At 38.1% G+C, this 22,269-nt stretch overlaps 1 protein-coding gene across 51 annotated transcripts in view; it reads left to right on the forward strand.

Annotated features, from left to right (window-relative positions):
* Positions 1-2,611: 2,611 nt before the first annotated feature.
* The window catches only part of Luc7l2 (LUC7 pre-mRNA splicing factor like 2), a 60,335-nt gene continuing 40,677 nt past the window's right edge, over positions 2,612-22,269 (forward strand). For 3 of the 51 annotated variants that reach the window (XM_087657247.1, XM_087657260.1, XM_087657281.1), the window contains exons 1-8: positions 2,612-3,071; positions 5,993-6,076; positions 8,127-8,207; positions 9,841-9,942; positions 16,430-16,497; positions 17,699-17,739; positions 19,487-19,557; positions 21,214-21,308. In XM_087657247.1, coding sequence (XP_087513373.1) covers positions 19,500-19,557; positions 21,214-21,308 — 153 coding nt within the window. In that variant the 5' untranslated portion in view covers positions 2,612-3,071; positions 5,993-6,076; positions 8,127-8,207; ... (2 more) ...; positions 17,699-17,739; positions 19,487-19,499. 51 annotated transcript variants of the gene reach the window in all.

Genomic DNA, 22,269 nt, shown 5'->3' on the forward strand with positions numbered 1-22,269 from the left:
AAGCCTGACAACCTTACGTTTGCTCCTGGGATTAACATTGTAGTAGAGTATCACCTCTGAAAGCTGTCCTCTGGTCCCTACACTCCCGCTGTTACACAAAAATAAATGTTTCTGTCTTCTGGTTAGATTAAGCCCTACAAACCAAAAGGCCTGGTCACAAAGCAGAAGTCACAAGACTGAGGGAGGGGATTTCTACTCTAAAGCATTGAATTATTACTCACATTGATTTTCACGGTATTGAGTGTTTGAATTACAAATAGAAACATTTGGTAAGGACCAGATGCTTATCTTCTATAATTGTGTGACAGGGAAAGAGACCAATGCAGCCATGAAGAATACACAATTAGGCTAATCTGTTTTGTAAGGAAAGTTTTGTTTTTCCCCTTTTCCTTGTGGTCCTGGGGATTGAACCCAGGGCCTTACCAGCACCAAACAAGTGCTCTGCCACTGACCTATATCCTTTCCCTTTTGTTTCCATTTGGAAACAATCTCTGAGTTACATACAGGCCAGCTTGGTTTACATAGTCAGTTCCAATCCAGTCAGTTACATGGTGAGGACCTGTCTCAAACAGAAATCACAAACACTTCAACAGAATTACTCAGCATTTTAGTGTACCTTTCTAAGAATGTGTTTCTCAGGATAATACTGTAGCTATAATAGTGCGTCTGTCTAGAACATAGTTTGCAGTTTTCTATTTACATCAGTCTCCTTTTTAAAACACATTTTTATGTATTTGATTGTTTTACCTCAATGTATGTACATATATGTGCTTGGTGTTCTTAAAGGCCAGAAGAAAATACCAGTTCTGACGCTGGGGTTGGAGGGTGTGAGCTGCTGTAAGGATAATGGGAACTGAAGAACCTAGGTCTTCTGTAGCCAGTGCTTTTAACGTCTAAGGCTCTCTCCAGTTCCTCTGTACAATTTCCAAAGGATGTCTGCAAGTAGTCGTTTGGAATTGTTTACAATTTAATTTTTAACCCAGACATTGTGGCACATACCTACACCTAGAGTGGCTGAGGTAGGATGACAAGTTTCAGGGTAGTTTGAGCTACAGAGTTTAAGGAATAAATCATTTGTCCATTGTCAGCATGAGCTGCATTAGATAAAGCTGGTTACAGATCACCGATAAACAGGAGACACTAGGCCCCATAGTCCCTACTTGGGAGCTGGCTGCCTGTTAAGGCCCTTGCAGTTGATCACAGGGTTGAAATGCTACAGGCCAGCTGGGCTCACAAGTGGAAGAGAGAACCTTGGGCTCCAAGCAAAAGGGTGAGGAAATTGGAGAGGGGGGCAATATTAGAATTTGGGAAGAGATAAAAAGTGGAGAGACATGCAATTAGGCAATTTGAAAAACAAAACACCAAACAACAGCTAAACAGTTTTAGGCTAAGTTGGCAGTTCAATTGTTTTGCCTTTTGTGTCAGGGTAATGCTTAGCTTTTGCAGACTGAAAAATGTCTGTCCCTAACCTATGCCTCACTTTTTAAAACTATTTTCCTCATAACAGTAACACCCTGCCTCAAAAACAGTTTTTTTTTTTGTTTTTTTTTGGTTTTTTTTTTTTTTGCTACTTGTTGACGATAACATGATTACAATTTGCATTGGCTCAATATGTAGTACTAATCTTGGGAACTGTGATTGTCCTTTCACATTATTTTACTATTATGGACTTGGCACTAGTTAATTTTAATTCAATGCGTGTGCGATTATAATGAAACGGCAACAAAATATCCATAATTTCCCTCCTATTATCTAGAAAGTAGCGACATATTAGCTTAAAAGAATCGCCAGTTTCTTTTTGCGCACCAGCTCTTTTTCAAAAAACCAGTAAGCAGCGGTGGCCTAGGTATTTCCCCTTGGCTCCTCTGGCCTCACGAGGCCGTTTATTCGGTCACCCACACTAGCTTTGAGATGAAGAAATCAACTATGGATGGAAGGTCGCAGTTAGCAAGGCGTGGGAGTGCTGGGCGACAGTTAGCCAAGAACCCAGGCGGCTGTCCTCCTTCCCAGGCCTGTCGCGGAAACATTGCTCTGCATCATGGCCTGTCCCAAGCTCTCACTTGCCCAGATTCAAATCCAGACTAGCAGCCTCCAGCTGTCCTAAACGTAGCAAAAGGGTCGGGATGCCTAATTTCCACTGTGTTGAGTTCGTTGATGTTTTTTCCTTTTCCTGAACCTGACATGTCCCAGCTCGGGCACTGATGAGGGGCAGTGGCTTGAGGATAAGGTTAGGTGTCAGCGGCTCGGGCTTGCGATTCCGCCAGCCTCCGTCAGGAACGCACTAACCTTGGGAACTTCCGTCGAACTACTTACTCCGACTAGTTCTAAGCTTGGCACTTGCTAATTTGGGACCCGGCTGCCGGAGCAGCAAGCAAAAAAGGCCTACTTGACTTGTCGCTTAAACGCCTGGGGCCGAACAGGCTCCAGAGTCGGCTAAACGAGCAACATTCTCGCGAGACTTCGCCTCCGAGAGGGGCGGGGCAAGCAGGCATGAACGCGCTCTGCAGCCGTTAGGGTGGGACCCTTCGCGGGAGGGGCAGGGCGGGGCGAAGCGAGCTGCCTGGCGATTGGCCGGACCCCCACGGGAAACGACTAGGCGCGAGCAGCGTGCGCGCTCCCGTCGCGGCGGCGGCGGTGGCGAGCGGCGTCAGAGCTCACTAGGGGGGGTTTGACGGCTTCTGGCGGGTGTCGCTGTCGGGAGGAGGCGAGAGTCGGCTTAGTCTGTGTCGCGTTTGTCTCAGGAACCGGACGGAGAGTGAGGGCACGAGAGCTCTCTCTCGAGGTGGTTGCCATCTTCCACGTCCACGCCGCCGTGAGGAGTGCAGCCCGGACTCTCCACGACCCCTCCGACTCCCCACTTGCAGGCCTCGAGGCCGCAGCGGCCACCGAGACAGCGCCGCACCTCCCCCACCCCTTCCCCTCGTCCCCCGCCCGCCAGGGCCCGGCCGGTGCCCACCCCCGCCCGCCTGTCTGCCTGCCTGTCTGCCCGCCCGCCCGCTACGCCGCCGCCATGTCGGCGCAGGCCCAGATGCGCGCTATGCTGGACCAGTTAATGGGCACCTCTCGGGACGGTAAGTCGCTGCCAGAGCCCTGGGGGTGGGGGAGGGGCCGCTGCCGGAGAGGGGGGGAAGGCCTCTAAGGGAGCACATAGGTGCGCGCGTGCGGCCGAGTAAGGGGCTCCCAGATTGGTAGCGCGAGGTCCCCTGTCTTTCTTCTAGCCCAATCAGGGCTTGGCAGGCGGGCTTGAGGGCGGTGACCGCGCGGATTGGCGGGAACTCCTGCCAATGGGGCGAGGCGGGGCCTGGGCGCAGAAAGGAGAGTTTGTGCTTTTTGCTGTTGACTTGGCGGGGTTGGCAGAGCCCAAGTCTGTTTTGCGTAGTGGGGCGGTCAGTTATGACTACTGACTAGGGACCGGCAGAGCGCTAAGGTCTCCACCCCCAGCTCTAGCTCCTTTGCCCTGGGCTTTCGGATCACCCCTCGCCGCCGTCTTTAGAGTTTGGAGAAAAACACCCCCTCCCTCCCCGGTCTTAACGAAACCTTCACTACTAACCCCCAGTTCCAGGGACGCTTCATCGAGCCCTACAGAATCAACTTTTTTTTTCGTGTGTGTGGAAAATCTGACCCAAACCATGGTTTCTTAAAGTGGGTGTGTTTGGCCCCATTTTGTAGAAGTGTTTAGGCACATTTTTTTTTTCCACCGAGAGACTTCCATTTTGTTAGGCCACTAATAAAGACTTTCTTCAGTAAATATTGGCAAATTTTACATCTGCCAGAATCATTTTGGATATTTGATGCCCACTGAATTAGAATTGAAGAAAAGAAAGGGCTTTTAAGAGTGCAGTTGGATTAGAATCCATATAGGAAGTTATTTGTGTGTTGGGTTATCCTTTGTTTTTTAAAATGATGAAATGTTGCTTTTCGGATAATTAACAGTGTACTTTCAAATTAAAGTTCAGCACTTTCTTAAAAAACAAGACCAAATCCTGACTTGTAAAACTCGTTTAGGCAAGTTTCTTAGCGATTTAAATCTTTTTTTTTTTTTTTGACAAGTTTGGCTTACAAGAAAAGACATGCGTAAATTTAGCTTAATTGTAAATCCTGTTGAATTTTATTGATTTCTTTGCGGAAAAATACGGGAGATTATACCTATCTCAGCTCTTTAGCAATACTTTAAACAGCTTTCAGGGTACGGTTAAGGTCTAATAAAAAACTCACCGGGAACTTTTCCTAATAGAACATTGAGCCAAATACGGGTGGATAACAGATTTATTGTGTAGAGAAGAGGGTAAAAAAAAAATGGAAAGAAAGTAATATTTGTGTGTAGTAAGTAATCCCTTGAAAGTTAACTAATTAAAAACACCACTGGAATAACCTAACCTTTCATGTTTGGGTAAGAATGTTTATAATTGCACCACGGCTTAACTTTCTTCCTTTGCCATCATAAGTGAGGATATTTAGAAGGGGCTTCATCCGGGAACCTAACAGCTCAATGTTTGTAATAACATTTTAGAAATTTTTAAGGCTTACTTTATGTAGTCCTTTTAATTTGGATTGATACCATTATTGGTATCTTCTGCATAGATAGGAGGATTTCCTTATATATTACTTGGAGGTTAGTTGGATCAAGGTAATTATGACCTGACAATTTTCTGATAGCAGCCCCCTCTAGTATTACAAAACTGAACTGTTAAATATGTAGTATATTTATAAAATTCTCTATGTGGTATCAACAGGAAGCTGGATTCTTAAAATTTTAATTATTTAACTTTATATTCCTATCTCTGTCCCTGAATTTTTTTTAATCCTTCAGTTGAACTTAAAAATGAACTTATATTTATGAGTAAAACAATAGTATTTAGTGGAAGTGATTTGATTTTCAGTGTTGTATTGATTCAGAAGAAACATCAATTCTGGCTTGGTAGAATGCTGAGGTAGGAGAATTTCAGTGAGTTCAAGGCTACCCTAGGCTTTATAGTTCCAGGCTAGCCTGAGTTAAGGCAAGACCCTGCCTTCAAGCAAAAACAGTAAAGAACAACTACTTTTATGGAAAAGTGGACAAAAGTGATGAATGTTAGCTGGGTGTTGTGCAGTGAGACCCCTAGTTCAATAAAACAAAAAGCCTTTTTTTAAGGCTTAGTTTAAATTAGTTCCTTCATATATGTAAAATAACATAGTATGTTTCCTTCTTTTTAGATATTTAATGAATTTGTAATTCAGGACCTTGAAATAAAAGCAGAATTACTTTTCTTTTTTGGTATACTGTAAACAAAATTACCCAAGGATAGGAGAACATAGGTATATCACTGAGAAGCACTATCTAATTTGAACCACATAGTGGCAAACCTTGTGTCACACACATGGAACAGTTTACCAAAAATGTTGTTGTTTAAGAGGTGGAGTTGGGGACCCAGAAAGTGGGAGAGAGATGGAAAAGGTAGGTAAGCGTGGGTATTTAAAGGAGCTTTGGTTATTATTTGATCCTGCAGACTTAACTATAAAAAGAGCCCAGACTAGTTTGGGTAATGGTGCCTTAAGTGGCAGTTGCCCCCCTTAACAGTATTGTATTTGTGAAGGAATCTGAAACAATAAAGAAATTTTGGGGTTCTGGGAAGATGTTGCTCCCCCTTTCCAAATATTCCCCACCCTCACTTTTCTAAAAAAAAGTTTTTCTTTTTTAAATTACTTGGAGATTTAAGTCTGTTGGTTAAGTGTATCATCTGTTACTTAAATCAGCTAATCATTTAAGTGACTTAAACTTCACTAGAATCCTTAGGAATAGGAATTATGGAGGTAGTAAAATAGATAACTTGCATTATCGGGCACTTCAAGAAAGGACAGTCCATGATGTGTGGAAGGGCTTGGGACAGTCAGAAGAGCAACTTGGTGGCATTGGGAGGTTGGGTATTGGGAGGGTGATCAGGAGGTGGGAGAGATGCTTAAGGAAGATGGGAGGGCCAAAGACAAACTTTGCCTTCTTTGCAATTTTGCCTAGGGCCCTGGTGGTGGCAACCGCCTGTGTGCCACTGAAAATCGTGCCGATGCCTGGCATACTGCATAAATGGAAGCAGGGTACCGCGTGAGTTGAAACATTGGTCACACTATATAAAGTTTGTATATGTGAATCAGTGTAACTCAATCCCATGTAACTGGGGGTCTGTCTATATTTGGAATTTTCTAATAAGACATAAGTTAAGGAAAAGAACACTGGGCTGAGACTCAGGAGACCTGGTTTCTAATTAGAAGCTTGGGTAAGTCACATAACCTTTTTGCCTCAAATTAAATCTTATAATTTGTCAAATGAGAATCCAAATAATTTTCTGTTACACTAAAAATGTTGAATAAATATAATTTTTCTTTGAAAAAATCACCTATTACTAGTATTTTAATCTCAAGTTTAAAATTAATTACATTTAAAAAAATTTTTTTTGTCTTAGAAAAGAGAGGGGTAATTAATTTGTTTTCCCTGAGCATATTCTAGATTGTAACAGATAACATAGGAAATTTTAAGAAACATTTTGAGAATTGTCTTTGTGACAGTTGAGAGAAAGCACTCTAGTGCCCTCAGATGGACCATGGTCGTTTTGACTAGATTGGATTAATTGTAAGAATATCCCTTGGTGTAAATTATCTTTGTGAGCACATAGTTTAGTTATGAATATCTGGCTGTGATTCCAGAAAGATTTAGGAATGCACAACTAGTGTGAATTAAACAAAATTGATGTGGGTTGGAACACTAGCACCTCCGGAGTGATAGGGATCAAGCTCCAGGCTTTGCATATGCTAGGGGAGCTCTGAACCACTAAACTATATACCCTTAGGCCTAGGACCTGGACCTAGATTACATCTTAAAGTTTGAAGTTTAGAAGGTTGTTCTAAGGGTACCATGCTTTTAAAAATTGTTTTTATGGGAGCACAAACCACTTCTGAATGGTTAAAATGAACCAGGAATGATAGTGTATCTTCAACTGTGCCTTGGAAACCAACCTGTAGACCCAGAGTGTAGATCATAGAAATAAAATTGTATGGTATCATCCATGTTGGTAGGTAGCTTTGAGCAGACAAGTTTCCTACAGCTGGGGATGTATCTTAGTGGTGGAGCGCTTTCCTAGCATGTGCAATGACCTGAAAAATCCAATCTTTAGTACCACAACCCTTCATCCTAACTTCTCTGAGTGACAAAAGGCACCCTAATGGCTCTATATCCTATTAGGAATGTCGGCCAATGTTCCTGGAATAGTATAGATCATTATTCTTGTGTGTGGGGCTCTCCTCTGATCCTACCTAGCATTTGGCTGTGGAGACAAAGAGCATCAGGAGTGTCCCACACACAGCTACATAGTTAATTTGAGGCTACCCTTGGCAGCATGAGACACCATATCAAAAGCCAAATCAACAAAACACCAAAAACATACATAAAAATTTTTAGATAATTTTAGCTATTTGGAATAGTAATATTACTTAGCTATAGGATACTTCCTCAGTTAATAATACAGGATGCTAATCTTAACTGCTAACCAGTTATGTAGTGTATGATAACAAAAGGTTGAAAGAATAGTCATTTTAGGTAATAACCTTGGAAAATACAGTTCAGAAAGTAATTTACCCATTCCTAATACAATTTTAGAAATATATAACTGATACATCTACATCTGGTTAGAACACTACTACAAAATTATTGAATCAAAGATTTCAAGTAGTGTTTTTTTCTCCCCTGTGGGTCTATCTTCATTGTAAAATCACCTTTATTGTAACTTGTGTTTCTTCACTTGCCATCAACACACATATTCACTTAATTTTCTTCTTATCTTAATGAATTATACCTTTGGTTAGTTGTAAGCAATTCTTTTATTATACTTGGCTCATTTCATTTTAAGCAAAAGAGGTATGTATAGCCTTTAATGTACAAGCATACATTTTAAAAAATATTATAATGAGATATTTCTTAGTCTAGAGCATGTACATATAAGGCCAAATAGTTTTCATGTGTGTCTGTAATCATTTGATTTTTGTCAGTGTTCAGGCATCTCCAAAACATTGAAAAACTCTTGTTAGCACTTGAATAGTGAACCAGTTAAAGTTTCCCCCTCATTTTGTATTTGAATTCTAAATAATATTTCTATCTACAGAGCAGCCCAGAAAACAATAAAAATCTCACCTCATAGAACCCTGTTATCTTGGAATTTCTGCAGTTGTTTAGCACTCCTCAAGTAAGCCTTTGTTTTTTAGACTATTTCAGGTAAAAAAAAAAAAAAAAAAGAAACAGAAGACAAATTATTTTTTGTGTATGTGTAAGCACTGTAAGTGGCAAGTATGTTTTTAGTTAAAGTAGGATGTCAGCTAAAGATAAAATGTGTTCAGAATAGGTACTTCAAAAGCAAGTAGATCTTAGGGTCATGCTCAGGTTCATTGAATCAGGTTCAGTACCGTGCTTCTTACAGTGAGACTTAAAGTTGCTAAGGGTTCAGATGAGCAGTGGGCTGAGCACTTACATAGGCAGATGGCTTAACTACTAAATGAAGGTTGGTGAGTGTGGTAAGACTAGAAAAAAATGAGATAGTTGCTTTTTTTTTTTTTTTTTTTGGGGGTTCTTTTTTTCGGAGAGATGGTTGCTTCTTAATGAGCTTCCAGCTGGGCATGGTGACCCACACTTGTAATCCCATTGAGAGGCTTAAGCAGGAATATCTAGAATTCCAGACTGGGCTACAGAGTTAAGAGCCTGTCTCAAACAAAAAATGAAATTGCAAACATGGAAGGATTACTTTTGTAATCCTAGCATTCTACCATTTGGGAGGCTGAAGCAGGAAGATGATGAGTTTTGAGGTCAGCATAGGTTTTAAAGGAAAAAAAAAAGATTTGTGAAGCAGTTCAGAGCTGCTACTTTTGAGGAAATATAAACAGGACTATCCACCCTAATCAGTCTTTGAAGAAATTGTATACTAAGAAGACGAAAGAAGTTGGATCATCTTATTGGAAAAAAAATGAGGGAGTGAAACAGGGTAAGTTTCTGAGAATAATCTTAACAGCTTTAGCACCTAGAGAAAAACCAATCTGTTCCTTTTTGGGTATGTGTGAGTGTGGGTCTATGCATGCAGGTATGTATATGTTAGAGGTAAATGAACAGTTTCTGGTATTGTCCCACTGACCAGTGGCCTGGGATCTGTGTCTGTCTATGCAGGCTAGCATTACAAGTGTGTACCACTGTAAATAACTTTTTTTTCCACATGGGTTCTAGGGATCAAACTTGGGTACAAGCAAAGCATTTTAGCAATGAAGTTAATTGCTCCAGCTGTTTGTTTTATGCTTGTCTTGGAACTCCTGACTCAAGCAATTCCTAACCTTAGCTTCCCAAGTTGCTGGGACCATAGGCATGCACCATTGTTCTACTCCTGTTCTTTTGGGTTTAAATGATCATTTACTAGCAGCTGCTTAGGTAGAAATGGAAAGGCAAGACTAAAATATAAAATAGATTTATCAATTTTGTACGCTTATTGAGGACATAGAGGAAAGTAGTTTTTAAAGAATTAAAATTTATGAGGCTGTAGAGATGGCTCAGTGGTTAAGAGCACTGTCTGCTCTTCCAGAGGACCTGAGTTTAATTCCCAACAACTGCATGGTGGCTCATGAACATCTGTTATTGGATCCGATGCCCTCTTCTGGTGTGTCTGAAGACAGCTACAGTGTATTCATATATAAAGTTTATATCATGTTTTTGTTTTAGCTGAATAACTTAACAGAAAGTAATTTCAATTGAATGTCATATCTTGTTTCTTAACATTAGCCAGAGAAAGAACTTATTTTTTTTGTAGAAAACACTTTATTGACCCATATGTTTTAATTTAGTTGTGAACCATGTACAACTGATGTTTGACCTATTTGACTCAACGTGAAAAGAATTTAACCAGCTGCCCTTGCTGACTCTTTTTATCCTGTCTCAAGAATATGGTAAATTGTTTGTTTTTATTTTCTTGAGACCTCAGATTTCTGTAGGCCTCAGTTTTATATTTTAAGAGTTAAAGTATCCAAAGCTTTGCTTTTCAGTTAGGCAAGGTGGATATTTATGGAAGATACATACCGTACCAGCTTTTGTGTTGTATTCTGTTCTGCTGTTTATATATTATGCCCTTTGCAGTTAGTGCTTGAAGATGTTTCAAATAAAGGTTTAGTAGCTTTTATAAATTTATTTTTAGAAATATCCCAGGATGACCTTCAACTTCTGATCTTCTTGACTTGGGAATGCTAGAATTATAGGATGGGCTATCTCATCTAATTTGATGTTTACTTGGTATTAAACTGAGGGTTTCATGCATGCTGGACAAAACACTCTATGAATAAACACTCATTTGGCCAGATATAATGTCTCTAGATGTAATTCTGCCTAGGGAGTGGCTGAGGCAGGAGAGTTTCAGTGTTTGAGACCAGCTGGGCTATAGAATGAGATTGTTTCAAACTCTAAACCTCACACCTCCCAAATAGGAAAATGTTTGTTGGCTACTGTTCTGTGTCACAGTGTGTCACAGACTAGCAACAGCTGCATTCCTGTACTCAGTTAAATGCTGATTCTTGAGATGTATGCCAACAATTAGATTTAAGAAAGTCTTGTGGATTCCTTCCTTCCTTCCTTCCTTCCTTCCTTCCTTCCTTCCTTTTTTTTTTCTCTCGGAGCTGGGGACCGAACCCAGGGCCTTGCGCCTTCCTTCCTTTTTAAAACATTTTTATTTTTAGTATAGAGTAGAGTTTATTTAGGGCATGGGGAGGGAGGTTGTGGGGGTAGGAGGGGAGAGGGAGGGAGGGGAGGAGAGGAGAGGAGTGGAGGCATTTAGGAGAGACAGGTTATGTGTACTTGAAGAGAGGGGGAAGAGGGTAAAGGAACAGGAGCAAGAGGAGAAGAGAGCAAGAGCCTTTGTTTACTTGAGATGTTGTTTTAGTTTTTTTGAGTGATACTGGACCTTCTTAAGTAAACTAGGCTGTCCTGGAGCTGAGAGCCAGCTCTTCTGTCCTGAGTGCTGACATTAAAAGCATTCGGACCTTGCTTGGCTCTCAGTTTCGATGCATACTGACATTTCAAGAAGCCCCGTTGTAGATAAATGTTTCCCACCCTTACTTTTGCTTGTTTGTTTGTTTGTTTCCTAGTATTACTTTTTTTGATTTTTTTCCAGACAGGGCTGTCCTGAAATTTGCCCTGTAGACCAAATTGGCCTTGAACTCCAAAGATCCACCTTTTTCTGCTTCCTGAGTACTGGGGATTAAAGGCATGCACCACCATTACCAAAAATACTTAATATTTTTTGTCAACTAGCTTTCTAAATATGTTTTGTCTGTGTATGCACACAGGTTTTTGGTGGGGTGTTGCTGAGTATTGGACCCATGGTCTTCTACAAAACTAGGCAAGCACTGTACTACCTGTGCTATATTCCAGCACTTGGTATTTTATAAGGTTTCAGTATATATACCAAGCTGGCCTTTATCATCCTCTGTAGCTCTAGGCAGACTTTGAAATTGTGGTCCTGCTTCTTCAAGGAGTTGGCATTACAGCTTGTGCTTAAATTAATTTTAAAAAGACACTTGTACTGCCATAAAAATAAATACAAATAGGACATGTTATAATGATACAACTAATAGAACTAGACTCCTTTACTTTCCTTCCTTCCTTCCTTCCTTCCTTCCTTCCTTCCTTCCCTCTCTCTCTCTCTCTCTCTCTCTCTCTCTCTTTCTTTCTTTCTTTCTTTCTTTCTTTCTTGGCGAGACAGGATGTCACAATATAACCCTTGCTAGCCTGGAACTCTGAATGTAGGACAGGCTGGCCTCTACAGAGATTGTCAATTGCTGGGAATCAAGGGGGTACACCACCATGCCCAGCTTAGACCCTTGTCACTTAAAATTCCATATGCTTAAAGTTAGAGTTTGTCAGGTCAATATTAAAAAGATAATATTGCCAAGAAGAAACTTCTTTCCTGAGTTACTGTTTCTTACAGTGTAGTAAGTATTTTGTTCATGAAATTGAATGATACCCCAAATCATCTTGTGTCAATTCCATGTTTTAGAAAAATATTGTTGTAGGTTTCCATATAAGATGTAAAGTTACTTGCCAGTTTCTATATCCAGTGTGTATCCATTCCTATGAATAGAAATGACTAATTAGAAACAACAAAACTTGTGAAATAGAGAGTTCTTGGTCATTTCTTGGGAGATCATCTAGACCTGCAGAATGAAATTAGTTTCTCTTGGTTTCTCATTTTTCCTTTGTTTTGGTTCATGAGAGCTACTAGTTCTTCAGGTTGTCAAAAACACAGTGACAATGTGAAATGAGAATGCAGCAGTAGAAACCCTGAGGAGAAACATGATTGTGATTTATGGAATAGAGAGGGATATATTTGCTAGGGAAGAGGTGTTTTATATTAGACTGTAAATAGTATGGGAAGTTGTATCACAATTTAATTTGTAGTATTAGAGGGAGTAGTGACTACAGTGGTGTTTTGTCTTTTTTTTTTTTTTAAGTTTATTTGTATACGTGTGCCTACTTGTTTGTATGTGCACCATGAGTATAGTGCCAGAAGAAGGCAGAAAGAGGCCCATGGAAGTGAAGTCACAGGCAGTGGATGACCAGCCTAATGTAGATGTCAAGAATCAAGTCTAAGTCCTCTGTAGGAGCATCCAAGTTCTTGTAACTGTTGAGCTATCTTTCCATTCCCCCCACAGTAGTATTTTAATTGATTGTTGGTTGACATACTTTAGGGCGTAATTAATTGATAGCAGTTGAATTTCAACTACTTTTGGTATCCCCCAATTCTCATTCATATTCATTCATCCCCCCCCCCCCAATGGGGTCTCTCTATATAGTTCTGACTGCCCTGGAAATCCCTAAATAGATGATGCTTGACTCATTCCCAAAGACCTGCCTGCCTCTACTTCCCAAGTTCTTATTTTTCTTAGAAATTTGGTGTGTATTTGCTTTATTTCTTTGTCTTGTCTGTTTTACCGAAGCTGGCCTTGTTTTTAGGTCATCTCCTGCCTCTGCCTTCTGAGTGCTTGGATCACAGTATGAGCTACCAATAATCCCAGAGAGACAAAAAAACCTAATGTGTAAATATTTACAAAATAACACCTGTAAGTGACACATTCTTTTTAGTACTGATAGTTATCTCATTTTGAAAACAAAACACCTATATGAATGAACAAGTAGTACCTTGTATATTTTGCTCATATTTTAAAGTGAATGGTGGAGTCCCCAGAGGTAGCTCTAGTGAATGTGATCTGTGTTCAGTACTACAATTTCTCTGCTGTGCTGTTTTGTAGCTTTAAGGCTTACATATCCTTCCTAATGTGTGCTTTTTCGTTTTATCTTGTCCTTAGGTTTCACTTGTTTTTTAGTACTCTCCTTTTTTTCTTTGTTGATTTTTGTTTGAGGATGTTTTCCTTGATGTTTATAGTTATTTTGAACAGTTGGGGACTTGCTTGTTTTAGGAGACAGGGTCTTACTATGCTTGAAACAGCCTCAGGAATGCTTGGATTAGAGGTGAGCCCTACCACACACACCTCTTTGGGAGTCTTTTTTTTTTTTTTTTTTTTTTTTTTTGGTTCTTTTTTTTTTTCCGGAGCTGGGGACCGAACCCAGGGCCTTGTGCTTCCTAGGTAAGCGCTCTACCACTGAGCTAAATCCCCAGCCCCATGGGAGTCTTTTTAATGAATAATCAGCTAATGTATCATCTTTGGTTCTTTTCACCTATTTCTTAATATGGCCTTTAATGAGGATGAGGTGCTTGCTGCACATCTGTAATTCCAGCAGTTGAGAAGCTGAGGCAGAAAAATCATAAGTTTTAGCTAACTTAGTCTACATAGTGAGATACCCCATCTCAAAAGAAAAAAACAATTAAAAGAATGAGGAAAAAAAACCATGGCTTCTATTGCTTCTAATTTTGTATGTAGAAAAAAACTCTGGATAAAAGGCACCAAATAACCAGAGTACAAGTGTTACTGTATCAGAATTGAACTGCAATTCTGTGTCACAATAAAGGTAAGCAGGCTAATTTTTGACATGCATGTTAAATTCTGCATAACCTTATTAAATATTTTGAGTCAAGGTCTCATTCTATAGCTCTCTTCAGTCTGGTCTAGAACTCACTATGTAGTACCACTGGCTTCAAGCTTACTGGCAGTCCTGCCTTTGTCTCCCAGATTCTGAGGCTGCAGGCATGAGGCACCCTACCTAGTTTTGTATTAACTTACTTTTCCAATTCTAAGGCAATACTTTAGGTTCTTGTAATGTCTCTCTTTAAGTCTGAGAAGTATGCTGATGAAAAAACTCCTGAAGTAGTTGTCCACAAAAAATGAAATGGCACAAATTTTTGCTAGACCCTTTGCTTTGGGTAATGAGAGAAGACAAGGTTGGAGCATAGCTTTGGGATGTAGCTTCTGTTTTTATATTTTCATCATTGCTATTCTGTTAGCATCTTACAGTTGCCTTTTCTCCAGCTTAATTTTTTTAATATAATTTTGTTACATAAGTGATTTAGATTTTAAAAGTTTGTAAAATATCAATAGTATTTGATTATATCCAATAGCACTGACATTACTAGCTAGGTGTGGTGGTACATGCTTGTAATTCCAATACTGGAGAAGTGAGGCAGGAGGATTGTGAGTTCGAGAGTAAGCCAGGGTTGCATAGTTAAACTGTGTTTCTAACCCCATCTCCCCAAACCCCTTATTTACCTTGTAAGTTTTTTTCTATATAATAACCATTGTTCTTTTTAAGCTTGTCAAGAGGATTATACTAGTATGGACTTATACTACTAGCTATTAGTGATTAGTAAAGTATAGGACTATATTAACCAAAGGACTATGAAGAAATAGCCTTTTCTAAACTATGTAGTAGTCTTATGTTTACATTTCCTGAAGAGAGAGAAAGCTCCTACTACTATTCAGTGTGACTTTATTCATTCAGAAAGAAACATCTTACAGAAGTACAAATATATTAAGTTATATTAAGTAGTTTCAAAGCATCTTTGATTATATTAAAATATCATTTTATAAAATATACTTTAAATTGCTTACATATACAGTAGGTCAAACTGTATACACTTATTTAGGTAGCATGAAGAAAAAAAATGAGTATTTTAAAAAGTAACTACAAAAATTGGGCATGGTGATACATACCTGTAATTCCAACATTTGGCAGGTGAAAACAGGAAGAGCAGAAGTTCTGAATTATCCTTGTCTGCATGAGTTTTAGGCTATTCTGGTCTACATAAGACTGTTTCCAAAAAAACCCAAAAATAAAGTAATTACGGCTGGAAGGATGGCTCAGTGGTTAAGAGCATTTGCTGTTCTTGTAGAGGACCCTAGTTCAGTTTCCAGCACTCACAGGACATCTCACAACTGTCTATAACTCCAGTTCCAGGGCATTCTCTGCCTTCTTTTCACCTAGAGCACCAGGCACAAGTGTGATATACATACATACATACATACTACATGCATGCAGACGAAACTCATACACATAAAAGCAAAAGTAATTATAAGCTATATACCTATAATATCAGCATTTAGAGAGAGGCAGAAGGATCAGGAGCTGCAGTTTGAGGCACTTAGCCAACTTCTGTCTCAAGCAAAAACTAGTTGCCAAAAAGATATATATATATATATATATATATATATATATATATATATATATATATATATATATTAGATGAATGTTGAAAAACAAAACAAAGAAAGATAGGTGAGATGGGTAAGGTGCAAGGAGAATTATAAGAATGATCAGATTGACTCTAGTATAGTTGTCCCCTTGGCTCATGTGAAAACATAGGTTTAATTTTGCACTTCTTAAATTATCTCTTGCCCTTCAGTAGACTAGAAACTGTCCATAGGTTTTTACGTAATTCCTACAATTATGTGGAAGTGGAATTTATATTGGAAGGCAGGGTAATAATGCTCCCTCTGTATTTGGGGGATTCAAGAGAGAGGTTAGGTGAAGAAGCTGCTACTGGTTTTTGTTCTGTTCTTTTCCAGCTCTAGCTTTACTGTCACTGCAGGGGTGTGGGTCTTATTCAGAGGGAAGGGACCTTCTGTGTCCCCCAGGTCAACTGAGATGTCCTAGAAATATCTACAGATGGTGGTGGTGGACATTTTGTCTGTCCACTAGAAAATGTGGGAGAGCTTCCCTGTCCCCGCCTCTGCCTTCATTTATAGACAAGGATACATCTGTTGCTTTGTATGTTGATGCATTTTCTGCTCACTCTTTGTTTTCCTGGTCGAGCTCTGAGCTAAATCTGTACAAAGAAATATTGACTGCTTTTATAAGTTGCTTGCCATTAATGCCTGATGATATATATAGTAAGATAGGATTCTGCCTACCATTAAATATGTCAAGTATACAAACTTTAAGGTTTTTTGAAATTATAATACTAAACTCAGTTCACTTTTGCTAACTTCACAGTTGTTGATCACATAGCATGGTCATCCACTCACAGCTTAAAAAAATACAGGGAGCATCGGAGAGAATGGGTAAAGTAAAATTTTGATGTTCTTAAAATAGCACCTAAATTTATGAAAGTTGATTTGGTTTATTGTTTGTAAGGGAGGGAGAGGGTGGGAAATATTGAGGGGGAGAGGGCGGGTTTTGGGAAAAAAAGCATGCACTGTGTACAATGTCAGATACCACTTAGGCCAAGGTTTTATGTGCTACTAATACAATTTATATTAGGTAGTAGGATCATCATTTCATATTGGGTATTGCAATGGGGTTCTTTTTCCTTCACAGCAAATTGAAGGGAATTTTGATAGCACTATTGAGTGCTATCCTGGTTTTAGAGAAGTCGAGTCCATATCCCAGAGGGAAACTGGTGTCTCAGTGCCACCTTAGGTTCAGTTACTAGAGTCATGTAGTATGCATTTCAGGGGTTTGTATGCTTTTTACACAAGTGTTCTCAACTGTTAGAATTTTTGACACCCAAGAAGGGATTGAACAAAAGAAGGCAATGAAGTTGTAATTCTGAAGATAGTTGTTTGGTGGACATGATTAATAGAACTTTTTGTGTTTCTATTCAAATGAAAAACTTGTGGCCACCCAAAATTCTAAGCCAGATTCCTCATTAGACCTGGTGGTGCAGGCCTGTGTATAATCTCAGCACTTGAGTAGAGCAGGAACATCAGAATCATAGTCATTTTTTTATGATGAGTTCAAGGGCAACTTGAGCTACACGAGGCCCTGTCTCAAACATAAAAATGGTGGGCTAGAGAGATTACTCAGAGGTAAGAGCACTGTGTACTCTTCCAGAGGTCCTGAGTTCAGTTCCTAGCAACCACATGGTGACTCTCATGTAGGTGTATATGTAGATAGAGCACTCAAAGCTAAATAAATCTTTAAAAAATTATTTAATAAGTAAGTAAATGATGGTCTAATTCCTTATTCAAAAACTTTGCCATTGTCATTATATATAAAACTTAATTTTTGTGGAGGTTGTAGGGCAGAGAGACCTGCTTTTATAGATTAAGATAATTTGTTTTTGACTGAATTTGATCTAATTGCTGCCTCACTTAAAAACTGAATAAATTCATTTATACACAATAAATATGGATTGAAGAAAAAATTTAAGACACCAAATGTCACCCTCCAAGAATTGTATCTTTGGCTCTAATTTGTGTATTTCCAGATGTACTCAGCCATGTACCAAAGCTGACTATAGTTTACTTACTGTTTCCCCAGACCTTCAAGCCTTTGTAAATTTTGACAAAGATACTATTCTGGTATGGAATGCTCATCTTTCCTCTAAGTCTTGTGTGTAGTGTTCAAAGTTTGGCTTCTACTTACTTAATGAAGCCTTTCCCAGTTTTTCCAACCTTTTGCTGGTAGTTCAAAATATCCCTTTGGCACTTGGATTATACTATTTTGTATTATTGTTATTTATATGTTCTATTTTTCTAATGAATATGCGTCTCCTTAGGAGCAGAATATTGTTTTTAAGTTTTGTTACTTCGTTTTGTAGCATAGAGGATAGAGTCACTAGTAGATTTTATTCTATGATTTAAGATAATTTATCATTGATTGACAGGGCAATTTCCCCCCATTATTAGTTTTTAAACATAGGAAAATTTATTAGGGTAATTAACTCAGATTTTTTTGTATGATTCAGTGATTCAGTGACCAGGAAACACTCATATAAAGCACGTTGAATTGATAAAATCCTATATTATAAGGATATTTTTTTCAAAGTCCCTGCCTATTTCTAGCCTCTTTTTTTCAGTCTCCATTTAACAGTTCTATTTATCTTGTTTTTTTGTTTGTTTGTTTTGTTTTGTTTTTTATTAGAAAAACATGGTTTGGGCCAGATATTGTGACGGAAATAAAAATTATAAGCATTTCTGTTTCAAAGTGTGGTTAAATTATGCTTATGTCCTAAACCCAAACTTATTCAAACGCTGAATGATTTTGTAATTTTATAACAAAATTATTTTAAAATATTAAGTATAAAGTCTCCCTAAGTAGAACTTGAAGTATCAATAGACAGAATTCACTTGCAAGTACCTCATTGTTTTATCTTGTACTGCCAGTTTTATTATTTCATTAGAAAGATTTTTATAATGGCTAATAGCTGAAAGCTATATTTGATATTTTTGCTATAGTTATCACATGTTTATAGAATATCTACTTATTTGCAGTGAGGTAGTTTAGGTGATTTTTTTTTTTTTTGCACTTATAGAAATAGATTCCGTCATTATTTTAAAGCTCACCAAGGCTATTATATATTTGTAATTCTTCATGCTTTATCTGATAGTATCTTCAGGGCATGTATACCTTATTATATTTAAAGTGATTTCTTAAGCATTGATGTTTGATTATTAAAACTTCTATAAATATTAGCTTTATTTTAAGACCTCATTTAAACATAATCCTTATACCTATGAGCCATGTTTTGTAATTGATTGAACTGACACTGCTGCTTCATTATCAAAAAGCTTAGATAATCTGTAGCAGGATAAGTCTGAGATTTGTAAGTACTCCCTACCCCCTAGAAATATATCACTTTTAAAGTTTTTAACATAATTACATTTAAAAGTCTTCTACAGTAAAAAAAACTTTGTGTACTTTTTGCTTTCTGGTGTGAGCTTATGTAGTTCTGATATGAGCTTGAGGCACTCATGGAGTCTTCATTGAAACATATTTTAAAGAAATATTTCTCACCATCTTAAGGGCCACTTGAGCTCCAGTCTTGGACCTTTGTTATCTCCATTCATAATTTTCTCTGGTCTTATATTTGTTAAGTCAGTATTGTTCAAAAGCAAAAACAAAAGCAAAAAAAACAAAAAACAAAAAACCCAAAAAATTCCACAGACAAAACAAAAAAAAAAACGAACACTCTGATTTTGTTCACTTTTGTTTTTATATACAAGAATCTTTACAGTCAACATGTACTTCTAGGTGCTGTATTGAAATTGCTGGCAGAGTCTATTCTATACAAACTGAACAATCTGGCCCCTTGTTTTATTTGTAAAGGTTCAATGTATCTATGCCTGCCTACTTCAATCTGCAAGGGAGTTTCAGAAAGGCCCCGCATTCGCCGAGCCGTGAGTTATCACTAACTTTTCAGATGTGTTAATGAATGTGGAACAGAAGCAGTTGTGTTTAAAAGGAAATAAAAGGCCATCAAAGTAACCTATATTATAGTAGCAGGCTTGAACACTAAATGGATTATTCCAAATTGTGTCACAAATAACCTACTAGAGACTAGCCTCAGAAAACCTATTGTTGAACTGCTCTGAAGCTGTGATTTTAGCAATATTATCTTTCTTAAAAATGTATGTGTCCTAGTTGCAAATTAGAATGTTCTTTAAATCTTCTTAATCAAGTTAAAACAATCTGAACAAAATCTTACCCCACAGTGTTTAGTTGAATTAAGTTAAACTCTACAATGTAAGACCACATGAAAGGGGTAAAGTTGGAATTTTGTTTGTTATTCATGTGTGAAAATATAGAATTTAACTTAAAAATTACTTCCTAGTTGACATGTTTGGAGTGCTCTAGGTATCATGTGAACTGCAGAAGTTTTTACAGTCTCTTTTGGTTTGTTTCAGCCGTTTTTGCTTCAGTAATTCATCAGTAGGTTTTCCTTTAACAGTGATATCAATTTAAGGCTAAACTACATTTTTTTAGGGCATATCATTCTGCATAGAGGAAACGACCCTGTGAGTTTTTCTTTTATTCAGAAGTTCTAAGCAAAAAATTTGTAACTAACATTTGTATTTTGTTACTCTAGTTAGTTACCTTTCCTTTTCTTTAAACTTTTGAGTAAGAGCTGTATTAGATAAGCAGGCTGGTTGCTTCTGTTGCTTAGGAGTTGTGTGGGTTGTTTTCTTCTCTTTTCTTTTCTTTTCCTTTTTTTTTCTTTTTCTTTTTCTTTTTCTTTTTCTTCTTTTTCTTTTTTTTTTTTTTTTTTTTTTTTGTAGTGTGAGCACAAAATGTATTTTATTTTGCCTGGTTTGTCAATATACTACAGACCACATAAAACTTGGAAGTATGGAATCTTTGGCGGTATTAAAGTTAACATTTCATTTAGGCAATGTGCCTTTGTTTGACTGGTGTGTAAGTCCTTCTTCCAGGTTTGTACGCTCTTAAACACCTTATTCTACCCTCTAACTCCTCCCAGCAGCAAAAGGGAGACACTTCAGCTGGAACAAAGTAGTGGAAGAAATGGCGTCTGGGGTTCAGTGGGGATTCGCAGTGTGTATGCAATGTTTGCAAGATTACTTTTATGTTTTTCAATTAATGTAAATAATTACAAAATAAATTAGTGCTTACTGTCAAGAAGAGACCATTGTATACCAGTAGAAACTCTTGGTGGGTCTTCTGCAAGTTGCTTAACCTCTTGGGGCCTCATTTTTCTGATCTGCAATGTGAAGGGAGTTGGACTTGATAACCTATAAAGTCCATTCCTGCTCTAAAATCTTATGCTTTTCTGAAGTACTTTTATTTAACAGAATGCTTTGCTTTCCCACTTTGACTTTTATTTGAATTACATTTGCAGTACATAGACTGCAACTGCATGTTGTCTAAAATAGTTTTTCTATAGGGTGGTACATAAAAAACTAATCCCTCCTGGGTTGATTTATAAGTGTGTGCATATAGATAGTCACACACCAAAAGCTAGTAATAACTAGGACTTTCAAAAATAAGCACTGTCTAGTTATCTAACCTTGAATATTATTAACTTTTCTATATTACAGGAGATACTACTCGTCAACGAATCAAATTCAGTGATGATAGAGTATGCAAGAGCCATCTTCTCAACTGTTGCCCCCATGATGTCCTTTCTGGAACAGTACGTGGTTATTTATTGTTTTATTACTAGTGTGCCAGAAAAATGAAGTTATTGGTAAAGCCTTTTCTGTCTGTAGGCTGACGGACAGAAGACAGTGAATCAACCAATACACAAGATTATTGTTTGTACATGACTAAAGATGGGCGATTTTATAGCATTTTGGGCCTTTTATCCATATGAAATAGTAGTTGGGGCTCTGTGTCAGGTGCTTTTTCTTATTTCCTCTTCTCTTCTGGAGAGGGATGAAGGAAATATTTTGCTAGGGGCATGTTCTCACAGGGTCACTGTCCCTCATCTTTTATTTTTAAATGGCATAGAGGATATGAGCCTTTAACTTTTAAATTTGATTGAAATTATGAGTAACTTCCCTTCACAGATACACTTGTTGATGGGGAATTGTTAGGGGATAAATCTTGACCCTGATTTTATTTCTCATTTGCCAGAAATATCTGGAATGAAGAAAAGATTTCCAGATTACTTTTCGTAAGCAGTGAGTACCCTTAATCACAGATGCCCAAATGAGTGTTTTTTGTTTTTTGTTTTTTTTTTAAGTGAAATTAAAGATATCTCCCAAACATAAAAGTATCAAGACATATGCAACAGGAAGCATCTTTATCATTTTTAGTAGAAATCACAGTTGAAACTATAAGCGTCTTAAGCCGAGTGTGGTGGCCTAAATGTGGAATTGTGGCCCTTTACCAGCCTGAAGACAGAGTCAGAAGTTTGAGCCACCTTGACATACATATTGAGACCTGGTCTCAAATCAAAGCCTGAAGAGTTCTAAGTGTAATACAATGGAGGTTTTTTGTTTTTTGTTTTTTTTAAATGTAGTTTGTGTTTATTTTGTTGCTAATCCTGACTGCAGGGATTATAGGCAAGTTCCAGTGTGCATAGCTTTAGATGTTTTCTACTGTACCAATCCATTTATAATCTATAAATTTTTCATTTGTAGACTACTTTG

The sequence above is a fragment of the Rattus norvegicus genome, chromosome 4, assembly GCF_021556685.1.
Source record: "Rattus norvegicus strain SHRSP/BbbUtx chromosome 4, alternate assembly SHRSP_T2T, whole genome shotgun sequence".
In the NCBI taxonomy this organism is placed as follows: Eukaryota; Metazoa; Chordata; class Mammalia; order Rodentia; family Muridae; genus Rattus; species Rattus norvegicus.